At 42.9% G+C, this 14,053-nt stretch overlaps 1 protein-coding gene across 1 annotated transcript in view; it reads left to right on the top strand.

The window, feature by feature from the left end:
* The window catches only part of LOC135525907 (ryanodine receptor 3-like), a 174,757-nt gene that overhangs the window by 33,431 nt on the left and 127,273 nt on the right, over nucleotides 1-14,053 (top strand). Inside the window, 1 exon segment of the mRNA XM_064953874.1 lies at nucleotides 9,613-9,732. Coding sequence (XP_064809946.1) covers nucleotides 9,613-9,732 — 120 coding nt within the window.

Here is a 14,053-nt window from a genome sequence, read left to right as displayed (position 1 = left end):
CACGCCCTGGCCATAGAGGCTTTTTATTCTCTATTTTGGTTAGGCCAGGGTGTGACTAGGGTTGGCATTCTATGTCATTTTTTCTATGTTTTGTATTTCTATGTCTTGGCCTGTTATGGTTCTCAATCAGGGACAGCTGTCTATCGTTGTCTCTGATTGAGAACCATACTTAGGTACCCTTTTCCCCCACCTGTTTTGTGGGAGGTTCATTTTGACTTTGTTCAGGGCACATAGCCCAAAGCTTCACGGTTTTGTTCTTTGTTTTGTCAGCGTCATTTTTAAAGCTTACCATGCTGCACCTTGGTCCAGTCCTTCAGCCAGCCGTGACAACTTGTGTATTGATTTTAAAGAAAGGCATTGATGTTTATGGTTCGGTACATTGGTGCAACGACAGTGCTTTTTTCGCAAATGCGCTTGTTAAATCATCACCCATTTGTCAGGCTTTGATTCAATGAGAAATTAACAGGCACCGCATCGATTAATCGGTCGACCTCTATACAGTATATTGTCTAAGTATTCCTCACCGCAGAGCCTGCAGAGTTCCTGTTACAACCCTAGTCAGTGTGGTGAGGTGTTACCCTCTGAAGTACTGACCTCTTTTCAAACTACAAATCAAACGCTCACATCTCTGTTGCCTCTCGGGAAAATTTCTGTTGAATCTCTGAACAGTTCCCCCTGATACTTTGCATATTCAAATGGAATAGTTTCCTCTGACTGTCATTCTACCAGCATTGGACGAGACTATGGTAGTGAATATATTGGCTAGTCATAACAGTGCACTAGTTCAGTAGTGAAGTACCTCTCAGGAGGATATTTAATAAAATAAAGTTTTAAACAGTGAGTTTGATGGTAGAACCTGATTTCCTCTAATTCTGCTGTGATTGAGGCATGGTAAAATCCACCTGGTCCATAACACCTTGTTCCCTCAGCCCTCTGCTGTAGCCTTGTGTGCTAGCTAGGCTTCTAGGTACAAAGACAATGTGAGAAAATGACATCTGGCGAAGTGAAAGTACCTGTGATTTGATCATGGAGGAGGTGATTAAGAAACTTGTCACCAGTTTATCACATCAAGCCTCAGTCTGTCACCTCAGTCTTGACTGTGCAGTGTCAGTATTCACAGAACGGGTACAAAGTGATTTAGTCTGCAGCATGTTCAGGGAGATTTGGGATGTGCTTCACTGTTACTGTACAGAAATATTAAGTAATTTCAGTACATAGGGCTACAGTGACTATAGCAAATAAGGGAAATGAGCTGAGCCATCATTCATGTACAGTAGTAGTAGCAGCAGGATTTTAGTTCTGCTCAATGTCAAACTGCTTTACTAGGGATGTGACCACATTTAACGTGTCAAGATGCACTCAGTTCCTTCAAGAATCACTCAGGGGGACGTGAAATCCAAAAGGCCTGATTCAGAGAGTGAGAGTCAGGTCAGTGACAAGGACAGCGCGTCCTCTAAAGCTATTCATATAATCAGATAACATTCATGATGGTACAGATACACTATATACAGTGCCTTCAGAAAGTAATCAGACCCTTTGACTTTTTCCACATTTTGTTACGTTACATCCTTAATCTAAAATGTATTAAGTAAAACCGTCCTCAATCTACACACAATACCCCATAATGACAAAGCGAAAGCAGGTTTTTAGACATTTTAGCAAATGTATTAAAAAAACATACCATATTTGCATAAGTATTTAGACCTTTTGCTATGAGACTCGAAATTGAGCTCAGATGCATCCTGTTTCCAAGTTTTCATAACAATCGGAAATCGGTATTTTTGGACACCGATTTGGCCGTTTTTTTAAATGTATTTTTTAAACACCTTTATTTAACTAGGAAAGTCAGTTAAGAACCAATTCTTATTTACAATGACAACCTAGGAACGGTGGGTTAACTGCCTTGTTCAGGGGCAGAACGACAGATTTTTACCTTGTCAGTTTGGGGATTCAATCTTGCAACCTTACAGTTAACTAGTCCAACGCTCTAACCACCTGATTACATTGCACTCCACGAGGAGACTGCCTGTTATGCGAATGCAGCAAGAAGCCAAGGTAAGTTGCTAGCTAGCATTAAACTGATCTTATAAAAAACAATCAATCAATCATAATCACTAGTTAACTACACATGGTTGATGATATTACTAGTTTATCTAGCGTGTCCTGCGTTGCATATACTCGATGTGGTGGCATTCGCGAAAAAGGACTGTCGTTGCCTTTCTTAAATGCCTTTCTTAAAATCAATACACAAGTATATCTTTTTAAACCTGCATATTTAGTTAACATTGCCTGCTAACATGAATTTGTTTTAACTAGGAAAAATGGTGTCACTTCTTTTGCGTTCATTGCACCAGAGTCAGGGTATATACAACAGTTTGGGCTGCCTGGCTCATTCTGAACTAATTTGCCAGAAGTTTACGTAATTATGACATAACATTGAAGGTTGTGCAATGTAACAGGAATATTTAGACTTATGGATGCCATCCGTTAGATAAAATACGGAACGGTTCCGTATTTCACTGAAATAATAAACGTCTTGTTTTCGAGATGATGATAGTTTCCGGATTCGACCCTATTAATGACCAAAGGCTCGTAATTCTGTGTGTTATTATGTTATAATTAAGTCTATGATTTGATAGCGCAGTCTGACTGAGCGATGGTAGGCCCCAGCAGGCTCGTAAGCATTCATTCAAACAGCAGTTTTGTGCGTTTTGCCAGCAGCTCTTTGCAATTCTTCAAGCACTGCGCTGTTTATGACTTCAAGCCTATCAACTCCTGAGATTAGGCTGGTGTAACCGATGTGAAATGGCTAGCTAGTTAGTGGAGTGTGCGCTAATCGCGTTTCAAACATCACTCGCTCTGAGACTTAGAGTAGTTGTTCCCCTTGCTCTGCATGGGTAATGCTGCTTCGAGGGTGGCTGTTGTTGATGTGTTCCTGGTTCGAGCCCAGGTAGGAGCGAGGAGAGGGACGGAAGCTATACTGTTACACTGGCAATGCTAATGTGCCTATAAGAACATCCAATAGTCCAAGGTATATGAAATAAAGATTGTATAGAGAGAAATAGTCCTATAATTCCTATAATAACTACAACCTAAATCTTCTTACCTTGGAATATTGAAGTCTAATGTTGAAAGGAACCACTCGCTTTCATATGTTCTCATGTTCTGAGCAAGGAACTTAAACGTTAGCGTTTTTACATGGCACATATTGCACTTTTACTTTCTTCTCCAACACTTTGTTTTTGCATTATTTAAACCAAATTGAACATGTTTAATTATTTATTTGAGGCTACATTGATTTTACTGAAGTTAAAACAAGTGTTCATTCAGTATTGTTGTAATTGTCATTATTACAAATAATTAAATAAAAATCGGCCAATTAATCGGTATTGGCATTTTTTTTGGTCCTCCAATAATCGGTATCGGCGTTGAAAAATCTGAATCAGTCAACCTCTACTCTGAAGTATCCATTCTAACCACGAAAGACTCCAGGGATGCAAAGAGAAGTTCAGATGAACTTTTCAACAGCGATCACAACGACACACTGACACACTGACACACTGACAGGTGTATAAAATCGAGTACACAGCCATGCAATCCATAGACAAACATTGACAGTAGAATGTCTTTACTGAAGAGCTGTGACTTTCAACGTGGCACCGTCATAGGATGCCACCTTTCCAACAAGTCAGTTCAAGCAGCTGCACACAAGCCTAGGATCACCATGAGCAATACCAAGCATTGGCTGGAGTGGTGTAAAGCTTGCCACCATTGGACTCTGGAGCAGTGGAAACGCATTCTCTGTAGTGATTAATCACTCTTCACCATCTGGCATTCCAACGGTCGAGTATGGGTTTGGAGGATGCCAGGAGAACACTGCCTTCCCCAATGCATAGTGCCAACTCTAAAGTTTGGTGTACGAGGAGTAATGGTCTGGGGCAGTTTTTCATGGTTCGGGCTAGGCGCCTTAGTTCCAGTGAAGGGAAATTATAACGCTACAGCATACAATGACATTCTAGATGATTCTGTGTTTCCAACTTTGGGGAAGGCCCTTTCCTGTTTCAGCATGACATTGCCCCGGGGCACAAGAGGCCCATACAGAAATGGCAGTTTGAGATCGGTGTGTAAGACCTTGACTGGCCTGCACAGTGCCCTGACCTCAACCCCATCAAACACTTTTGTGAAGAATTGTAACGCCGACTGCGAGCCAGGGCTCATCGCCCAACATCAGTGCCTGACCTCACTAATTATCTTGTGGCTGAATGGAAGCAAGTCCCCACAGCAATGGTGCGTCATCTAATGGAAAGCCTTCTCAGAAGAGTGGAGGCTGTCATAGAGGGAATATGAGATGTTCGATGAGCACGTGTCCGCTCTATTTAGGAATGACCTTATCAAAAATGCAGGTGACATTGTACTGCGTATATGCAAGTCAGATCAGTCAGTGTAAATTGAATCGTCACAAGCTGACTCTCTCCCTCCCAGCCATTGTAGGCAGCTACCTCACACCCTGTGTTGGTCAGGTGAGATGGGAGGTCAGTGAGTGTGTGGGCCTTACCTAGCACGTGTGATGCATAATTCTGCTCTGAGACAGGGTTGAGAGACGAGGTAGACAGAGAGTGGTGTGGGGGTGCCAGACACGAGGACAAGAAAGAGCCAGGGCCAGCCAGCGCTGTGATAGGAGTGGAGCGGTAACCGCTCTGATTGACGAGGGCCGCCTGACGGCAAAATACAGTATGACACAAATCAATGGTGGCCTCATATGGCCCAAATCACAGCTCCCCCCGGCCTCAGTGTGGAGACTGGAGAGTGATTGCATATACAATGGTGGCCTCGTATGGCCCAAATCACAGCTCCCCCCGGCCTCAGTGTGGAGACTGGAGAGTGATTGCATATACAATGGTGGCCTCGTATGGCCCAAATCACAGCTCCCCCCGGCCTCAGTGTGGAGACTGGAGAGTGATTGCATATACAATGGTGGCCACTGGCCAAGTGCCTGGCAGTAATTCACACCATAGTGCAGGGGTATAGTGAGTTGCAGCAGCATATCAAATCTAATGTTATTTGTCACATGCATTGAATACAACAGGTGTAGACTTGACCATGAAATGCTTACTTACGAGCCCTTTCCCAGAGTTGAAAAGTAAGAAAATGTGCACACAAAAATAGATGAAATAGTAATATAATAAGAATAAGGCTATATACTGAACAAAAATATAAAGGCAACATGTGAAGCTGACATAAAATATCCCAGAAATGTTCCGTACGCACAAAAAGGGTATTTCTCACAAATTTTGTGCACAAATTTGTTTACATCTCTGTTAATGAGCATTTCTCCTTCGCCAATATAATCCATCCACCTGACAGTGGCATATCAAGAAGCTGATTTAAATAGTATGATCATTACACAGGTGCGCCTTTTGCATTTATTTAACCTTTATTTAACTAAGTCAAGTCAGTTAAGAATAAATTCTTATTTACAATGACGGCTTACTAGGGAACAGTGGGTTTACTACCTTGTTCAGGGGCAGAATGACAGATTTTTAACTAGGCAGCTCAGGGATTTGATCAATTAACCTATCAGTTACTGTCCCTATCAGTTAATGCTCTAACCACAAGGCTACCTGCCACGCCACCTTGTGCTGGGGACAACAAAAGGCCAGTCTAAAATGTGCTTTTTTGTCACACAACACAATGCCACAGAGGTCTCAAATTTTGAGGGATTATGCAATCTGCATGCTGACTGCAGGAATGTCCACCAGAGCTGTTGCCAGAGAATTTAATGTTAATTTCACTACCATAAGCCAGGAGACATTTTAGCAAATTTGGCAAGTATGTCCAACAGGCCTCACAACCGCAGACCATGTGTAACCACGCCAGCCCAGGACCTCTACATCTGGCTTCTTCACCTACGGGATTGTCTGAGACCAGCCACCTGGACAGCTGATGAAACAGAAATACTCTTTGGTCTGTGATAAAGCCCTTATGTGGGTAAAACTGATTGGCTGGGCCTGGCTCTCCAGTGGGTGATCCTGGATCCCAAGTGGGTGGGCCTATAACCTCCTAATGATTTTTTTTTCAATTAACTGATTTCCTTATATGAACTGTAACTCTAAAATATTGGAAATTGTTGCATTTAGATTTTTGTTCAGTACAAGGAGTACCGGTACAGAGTCAATGTGCAGGAGTGTTGATGTGATTGAGGTAATGTACATGAAGGTAGGGTTAAAAGTGTGTGTGTGTGTGTGTGTGTGTGTGTGTGTGTGTGTGTGTGTGTGTGTGTGTGTGTGTGTGTGTGTGTGTGTGTGTGTGTGTGTGTGTGTTGGAGTGTCAGTGTAGTATGTGTGAGTGTATTGGAGTGTCAGTGTAGTATGTGTGAGTGTGTGGGTAGATTCCAGTAAGTGCGCATAGTGCGCAGTGCAAAACATTTTTTTTTTAAAGGGTCGATACAAATCCGGGTAGCCATTTGATTAACTGTTCAGCAGTCTTATGGCTTGGGGGTAGAAGCTGTTCAGGAGCCTTTTGATCAGACTTGGTGCTCTTATACCGCTTGCCTGCGTTAGCAGAGAGAACAGTCTATGACTTTGGTGGCTGGAGTCTTTGACAATTTTTAGGGCCTTCCTTTGACACCGCCTGGTATAGAAGTCCTGGATGGCAGGAAGCTCGGCCTCAGTGATGTACTTGGCTGTACGCACTACCCTGTGTAGCGCTTTGTTGTCAGATGCCAAGCAGTTTCCATACCAAGCGGTGATGCAGCCAGTCAAAATTCTTCCAATGGTGAAGTTGCAGAACTTTTTGAGGATTTGAGGGCCCATGCTAAATCTTTTCAGCTTCCTGATTGGCGAAGAGTCATTGTCGTACCCTCTTCACGTCTATGTTGGTGTGTTTGGACCATGATAGGTCCATAATCATGTGGACACAGAGGAAATTGAAGCTCTCAACCCGCTCCACTACAACCCTGTCGATGGGAATAGGGATGTTGTCGGCCCTCCGTTTCCTGTAGTCCACGATCAGCTCCTTTGTCTTACTGACGTTGAAGGAGAGGTTGTGGTCCTGGCACCACACTGCCAGGTCACTGACATCCTCCCTATATGCCGTCTCGTCGTCGGTAATCAGGCCTACAGTAACAGCGCTGTGTCGTCGGCAAACTTAATGATGGTGTTGAAGACGTGCACAGCCACGCAATCGTGGGTGAACAAACAGGGAGTACAGGAGGGGATTAAGCACGCACCCCTGAGCGGCCCCCGTGTTGAGGATCAGCATGGAGGATGTGTTGTTGCGTAACCTCACCACCTGGGGCCAGCCCATCAGGAAGTACAGGATCCAGTTGCAGAGGGAGGTGTTTACTTTGTGTCCTTAGTTTATTGATGAGCTTCGAGGGCACTATGGTGTTGAACGGTGAGCTGTAGTCAATGAACAGTATCCTGAAGTAGGTGTTCCTTTCGTCCAGGTGGAAAAGGGCAGTGTGGAGTGCAATAGAGATTGTGTCATCTGTTGGGGTGGTATGGGAATTTGAGTGGGTCCTGGGTGTCTGGGATGATGGTGTTGATGTCAGCCATGACCAGACTGGGTCAGGTAAAGGTTACCTCAGCATCTGCTGTACTATTTTGTATGCTGTAGTTGAATTGGCCATTATATGTCCAAAACCAATATTTTCTGCTATAATTATTGTCCTCAAGGCTTAAACATATCATGAAAGGGGAAAGAGTGCATAGGAAAAGGTATTGTAGGCAGTAGTGCCATAACGTGCATGGATTGATAATTTCCTCACTGGCAGCTTTTACAATGTGAACATAGACAACTTGAAAACATGTCTGAAGTGTTTTTTAAGACCTCGGGGCCTGTCACATTGCCTTTTACACTGATGTTCAGACACACAGCGACACAGGGCTGAATGCTGCTGCACCGCTCGGCTCTGGAGTGCTACTACGGCAGCACAGTTAGCAACAACATCAGCCATTCTGCCTGCCTGTTACGCTGGGGATAGAATAATATCAATTTCACCGTTTACGCTGCCGGCGAGTCTTGTAAATGTAATCACAACATTTTCAGAACGAGGGAATTTGATTATATTTATTTTCAGATTACGGGCTCTGTCAGTAAGCTGTATAATTTAGCATAATGACAGTGATGTGGTTAGGGTCGCTGCAGTATTACTGTAGTACAAATGGAACTTGTTTACAGCTTTAATGACTCGCATCCTTTTAACATTGTCATTTATTTCTCGAGCGATTCCCATTTTATGTGTATAGAACTAGTTTAAAACAGGCGTGAATAATCGTCCTGTTAATCATTCATAAACTGCTCAGTAATTCTCTAACAGAGATGTTCATTAACCAAATGCAGAGGGATGTTTATATGCTGATATTGATTATGTTGTATAACATTCATACAATTATAATACACAGTCCGAAATAACCAAAAATAGTTTTCCAACAAGAAAATATTGATATTGCTATACTAGATATAGTGGATATTTTTCAGTTTTCCTGCATATAGCTGTAATAACTATATTGATGACTAGAATGTGGTGAATCTGGTGAAAATACATTATTAGCTGTTATTAGTACCTGTACTGACTCCAAATCGGTCTATGTATAAAACCAAATGATCTATTTACTCAGTAAAATGCATGCTACAGTGGGGCAAAAAGGTATTTAGTCAGCCACCAATTGTGCAAGTTCTCCCACTTAAAAAGATGAGAGAGGCCTGTAATTTTCATCATAGGTACACTTAAATTATGACAGACAAAATGAGGGAAAAAAATCCAGAAAATCACATTGTAGGATTTTTTATGAATTTATTTGCAAATTACACGGATCAGTCTCTTGTCTCATGAGCAAATCCAGCCCAAAGCAATACACAGCTAGATGCTTGATGATGCTCCTTAGCATACATTTCGACATTTAGCTAGATCATTATTTCCTTTTAAACCTGAACTCTCCAATCAATTACTTCAGCCTCATTGGTGCTATATAAACAGTGTAAATAGCCCAAAGGATGTTCGGCAGACTTAAAGGAATCCCGGACGGATACTTTCTGTTTGATCACATTGGCAGAAGACTTCCCAATGAACAGCCAGAAACAGAGAGCCTACATAGGAGAACATATGTCAGTCATCCATTTTAAGTCCTGAGGGTAGGTAGTCCTTTTCTTCAGCATTTGTGTCATCCTGTTCTCCTGCTCTGCATGGTGTGTCACCATGACCTCATTGAGAAGCAATAGACTAGAAATCTTACCTCACCAGTTTATCATGCTAAAGTTGAAGGTGAAATAAAGGTGGGAAAAAATGATTTCCCTGATATTTTAAGGTACCTATTTTGCTGCTGGAATATTGGGTAATTGAGAATATATGGTGGAGCCTGAATCTTCAACCAGTAGGACATGAACTGTAATGTTCCACAATTAAGTACAATGTGCATGACCTTCCCTATCTACCTGTCCAGTGTCTGGGGAGTTGAATCTCCCGTTTCCATAAAGGTCATAACTACACACTAGATTCAAAGAGAAGTGAAGAATCTCCCCGTGTTAAAAGGTGGTTGGTGGGCTCCTGTTGAGGGTAGTGGTGGTTTTCCTCTCCCTCCTCCTTTCACTCTGAAAATGTTGTCTTGACAGGATGATGAAGTGGTGCTCCAGTGTGTCGCCTGCATCCACAAGGAGAATCGCAAGTTCTGCCTGACAGCAGAGGGGCTCGGCAATCGACTGTGCTACCTTGAACCCACGTCAGAGGCAAAGGTAGGCACAGAGAGACTACATACTGTGAAGAGGAATAGGTGACATTATTCCTTGTTTGTTTCTCTTAAACTGAAAGCTTATGCAAAGAAAATTAGACAGCATTTCAGAGTGGCTCTCGCTCCAAGATATAATCCAGGATTTCCTACCGGAAACAAACATTTTGAATGTGGTATCATCACCAGAGTGGCTGATTCTCATACAGTTGAGTGTAGATAATACGCTTCTGAAACAGGGTGTATTTGAGGGGTCTTCTCGGGTGTTCTCCATAGTGTCCATTGAGTGGGATGAGAGAATCCCAGGGCTCAGCAAAGCTGCATGGGAAGCACATATTCACGGAGTTTAAAATGATTCAAGTCCAGCTACACGTAACCAGGTTGTACACGTAACCAGGTTGTACACGTAACCAGGTTGTACACGTAACCAGGTTGTACACGTAACCAGGGTCTTTACATTACCCGGGTCTTTACGTTACCCGGGTCTTTACATTACCAGGGTCTTTACGTTACCAGGGTCTTTACGTTACCAGGGTCTTTACGTTACCAGGGTCTTTACGTTACCAGGGTCTTTACGTTACCAGGGTCTTTACGTTACCAGGGTCTTTACGTTACCAGGGTCTTTACGTTACCAGGGTCTTTACGTTACCAGGGTCTACACACGTAACCAGTGACGACTCATAAACCTGGGACAGACTGAGAGAAACATGGAAACAGCTTACTGTACCACATCATAAAGCTGGCTGATATGGACAAAAATCCATATAGCAATACATTGCCTGAATTGATGTGATAAACGATAAACCATTGTTTTTTTGTAATAATTTAAGCAACCACTACTACTAGTTTCATGGTTGAAGCCATCAATTGTCCCATTAACAAACCCATATTAGCAAACTTATTTCATTTCAAACTTTACATTTCTCTAGTATAGGCCCATTATTGTAATGAACGATATCAGCAAAATGCCTGTGATAAATTATTGGTATAACTATTGGTATAATTGTCAGTCTAGATTCTACGTGTAGAATTTTTTTCCTGATTGTACTTCGCAGCAGGCCTCCAGTTTAATGATAATGCTCAATTTGGAGAAGTTACACCATGCTGTTTTGCTTGACTAGTTTATAAACAAACGGTGGTTGTTTGCTATAATTGCTCAAAGCTGTAATGCAGCCTGGTACTTTGTCAGTGTGGTTTGTGCCACTAAGTGCAAAATTCCTGCAAGTTATAGAATGATGAATTGAGTGAAGCTTCATTTGTTTTAAACAAAATCCACATTTTTCACATCAAAGGATCTAGGTACAGTGCCTTGCAAAAGTATTCATCCCCCTTGGCGTTTTTCCTATTTTGTTGCATTACAACCTGTATTTAAATGTATTTTTTATTTGGATTTTAAGTAATAGACATACACAAAATAGTCCAAATTGGTGAAGTGAAATTAAGAAAATGACTTTCATATTTCACTTATAATCACAACTCCAGTGGGTCAGAAGTTTACATACAGTAAGGTGACTGTGCCTTTAAATGGCTTGGACAATTCATGGCTTTAGAAACTTCTGGTAGGCTAATTGACATCATTTGGGACAATTGTAGGTGTGCCTGTGGATGTATTTCAAGGCCTACCTTCAAACTCAGTGCCTCTTTGACTGACATCATGGGAAAATCAAAAGAAATCAGCCAAGACCTCAGAAAAAAATATTGTAGACCTCCACAAGTCTGGTTCATCCTTGGGAGCAATTTACAAATGCCTGAATGTAACACGTTCATCTGTACAAACACCATGGGACCATGCAGACATCATACCGCTCAGGAAGGAGACCCGTTCTGTCTCCTAGAGATGACCGTACTTTGGTGTGAAAAGTGTAAATCAATCCCAGAACAACAGCAGAGGACCTTGTAAAGATGCTGGAGGAAACAGGTACAAACGTATCTATATCCACAGAAAAACGAGTCCTATATTGACATAACCTGAAAGGCCGCTCAGCAAGGAGAAGCCACTGCTCCAAAACCGTCATACAAAAGCCAGACTACGGTTTGCAACTGCACACGGGGACAAAGATCGTACTTTTGGAGAAATGTCCTCTGGTCTGATGAAACAAAAATAGAAGTGTTTGGCCATAATGACCATCATTATGTTTGGAGGATAAAAGGGGAGGCTTGCAAGTCGAAGAACACCATCCCAACCGTGAAGCACGGGGTTGGCAGCATCATGTTGTGGGGGTGGCAGCATCATGTTGTGGGGGTACTTTGCTGCAGGAGGGACTGGTGCACTTCACAACATAGATGGCATCCTGAGGAAGGAAAATTATGTGGCTATATTGAAGCAACATCTCAAGACATCAGTCAGGAAGTTAAAGCTTGGTCACAAATGGATCTTCCAAATGGACAATGACCCCAAGCATACTTCCAAAGTTGTGGCAAAATGGCTTAAGGACAACAAAGTCAAGGTATTGGAGTGGCCATCACAAAGCCCTGACCTCAAACCTATGGAAAATGTGCAGGCAGAACTGAAAAGCGTGTGCGAGCAAGGAGGCCTATAAACCTGACTCAGTTACACCAGCTCTGTCAGCAGAAATGGACCAAAATTCATCCAACTTATTGTGGGAAGCTTGTGGAAGGCTACCCGAAATGTTTGACCGAAGTTAAACAATTTAAAGGCAATGCTACCAAATACTATTTGAAAGTATGTAAACGTCTGACCCACTGGGAATGTGATGAAAGAAATAAAAGCTGAAATAAATAATTCTCTACTATTATTCTAACATTTCACATTCTTAAAATAAAGTCGTGATCCGAACTGACCTAAGACAGGGAATGTTTACTAGGATTAAATGTCAGGAATTGTGAGAAACTGAGTTTAAATGTATTTGGCTAAGGTGTATGTAAACTTCCGACTTCAACTGTACTTGGAAAAAGAACACTGCTGTATAGGTCTATGAAAGCATTGCTGCATGGCACATCAAAGAAGCAACTTTGCAGCGCTGCAGATATCCAAGTGGCAATATTACACAGTGAAGCCAGTGGTTGTCTCCCTCATCAGCACTTCCCCAGTCCCATCCCTCTTTTACTGTAACATGGCTTGATTGTTCTCCCATAGTAGAGCCTGTTGACAGTACAGGCTAATTGGATATTTCCTCATGGATTGTTATTTTAATCATAAACATTTAACAGGGTCTCTGATTAATTTCAGTGAGGCTGGAAAGTCAGACACAGAACGTAAGAGAGAGAGAGCGTTTTGGGGTGATGGTGATTTATGTATGCGCTGCACAGCTACAGTGTTCTCCCTCTTTACCCTTACCCCACAGCACTCACCTAGGGATTGATGGAGAGGCAGTTGGGAAGGTCCGGATGCTTCCATCCAAGAATGGATGGTAATTACACTAGACAGGTGTGATGGATGATCTCACTGTCTGCCACTTTGTCTTCATTGCCTGGTGTTACAGTTTGTATGAAACACCATCATCCCCCAGGGATAAGAGACGAGGAAGGGGGGGAAATGATGCAACTACCACTACAACCACAACCCAAGATCAGAATGATCAGATTGACTTGGATGCCCCCCTCCCTAGTGATGAAACAAATCGACTTGTGTGGCGTAGGGACACAGACACAAGGCACAAATAATGTTGATTCAAGTGGTGCATGTTTAAAGGGACAATCAGCAGTTGCTACATTATTTTAGATTAATTAGTTAATGATATGGACCCATTTGATTCTTGAAGAATATAACTTATAAATGCCTCACGAGCTTAGTTCAACTGTCAGCTTGTTTTACTCCAATGTGTGTAAACAAAGTAAATGTAAAGTCAGAGCTAGAAAGGAGAGCGGGGGGGGGGGGGGTTCAAGTGCAAGTGTGGGTCCTGAATTGTTTTTTTTGTGGAAGGTGAGTTGTGAATAGAAGAGGTAGGGTTTCAGGTGCTTTCGGAAGATGGGAAGGGACTTCAGGGGGAAGCTGGTTCCACCATTGGGGTGCCAGAACTTCCGGGGGTAGCTGGTTCCACCATTGGGGTGCCAGGACTTCAGGGGGAAGCTGGTTCCACCATTGGGGTGCCAGGACTTCCGGGGGTAGCTGGTTCCACCATTGGGGTGCCAGGACTTCCGGGGGTAGCTGGTTCCACCATTGGGGTGCCAGGACTTCCGGGGGTATCTGGTTCCACCATTGGGGTGCCAGGACTTCAGGGGGAAGCTGGTTCCACCATTGGGGTGCCAGGACTTCAGGGGGAAGCTGGTTCCACCATTGGAGTGCCAGGACAGAGAACATCTTGGACTGGGCTGGGAGGGTCAAGGGACCAGAGGTGGCAGAAAGGAGTGCTAACGTTGAGGGTTTG

The sequence above is a fragment of the Oncorhynchus masou genome, chromosome 32 (assembly GCF_036934945.1).
Source record: "Oncorhynchus masou masou isolate Uvic2021 chromosome 32, UVic_Omas_1.1, whole genome shotgun sequence".
NCBI lineage: Eukaryota > Metazoa > Chordata > Actinopteri > Salmoniformes > Salmonidae > Oncorhynchus > Oncorhynchus masou.
The sequence above is the reverse complement of the archived record's forward strand: the minus strand, read 5'-3'. Positions and strand labels throughout refer to the sequence as shown.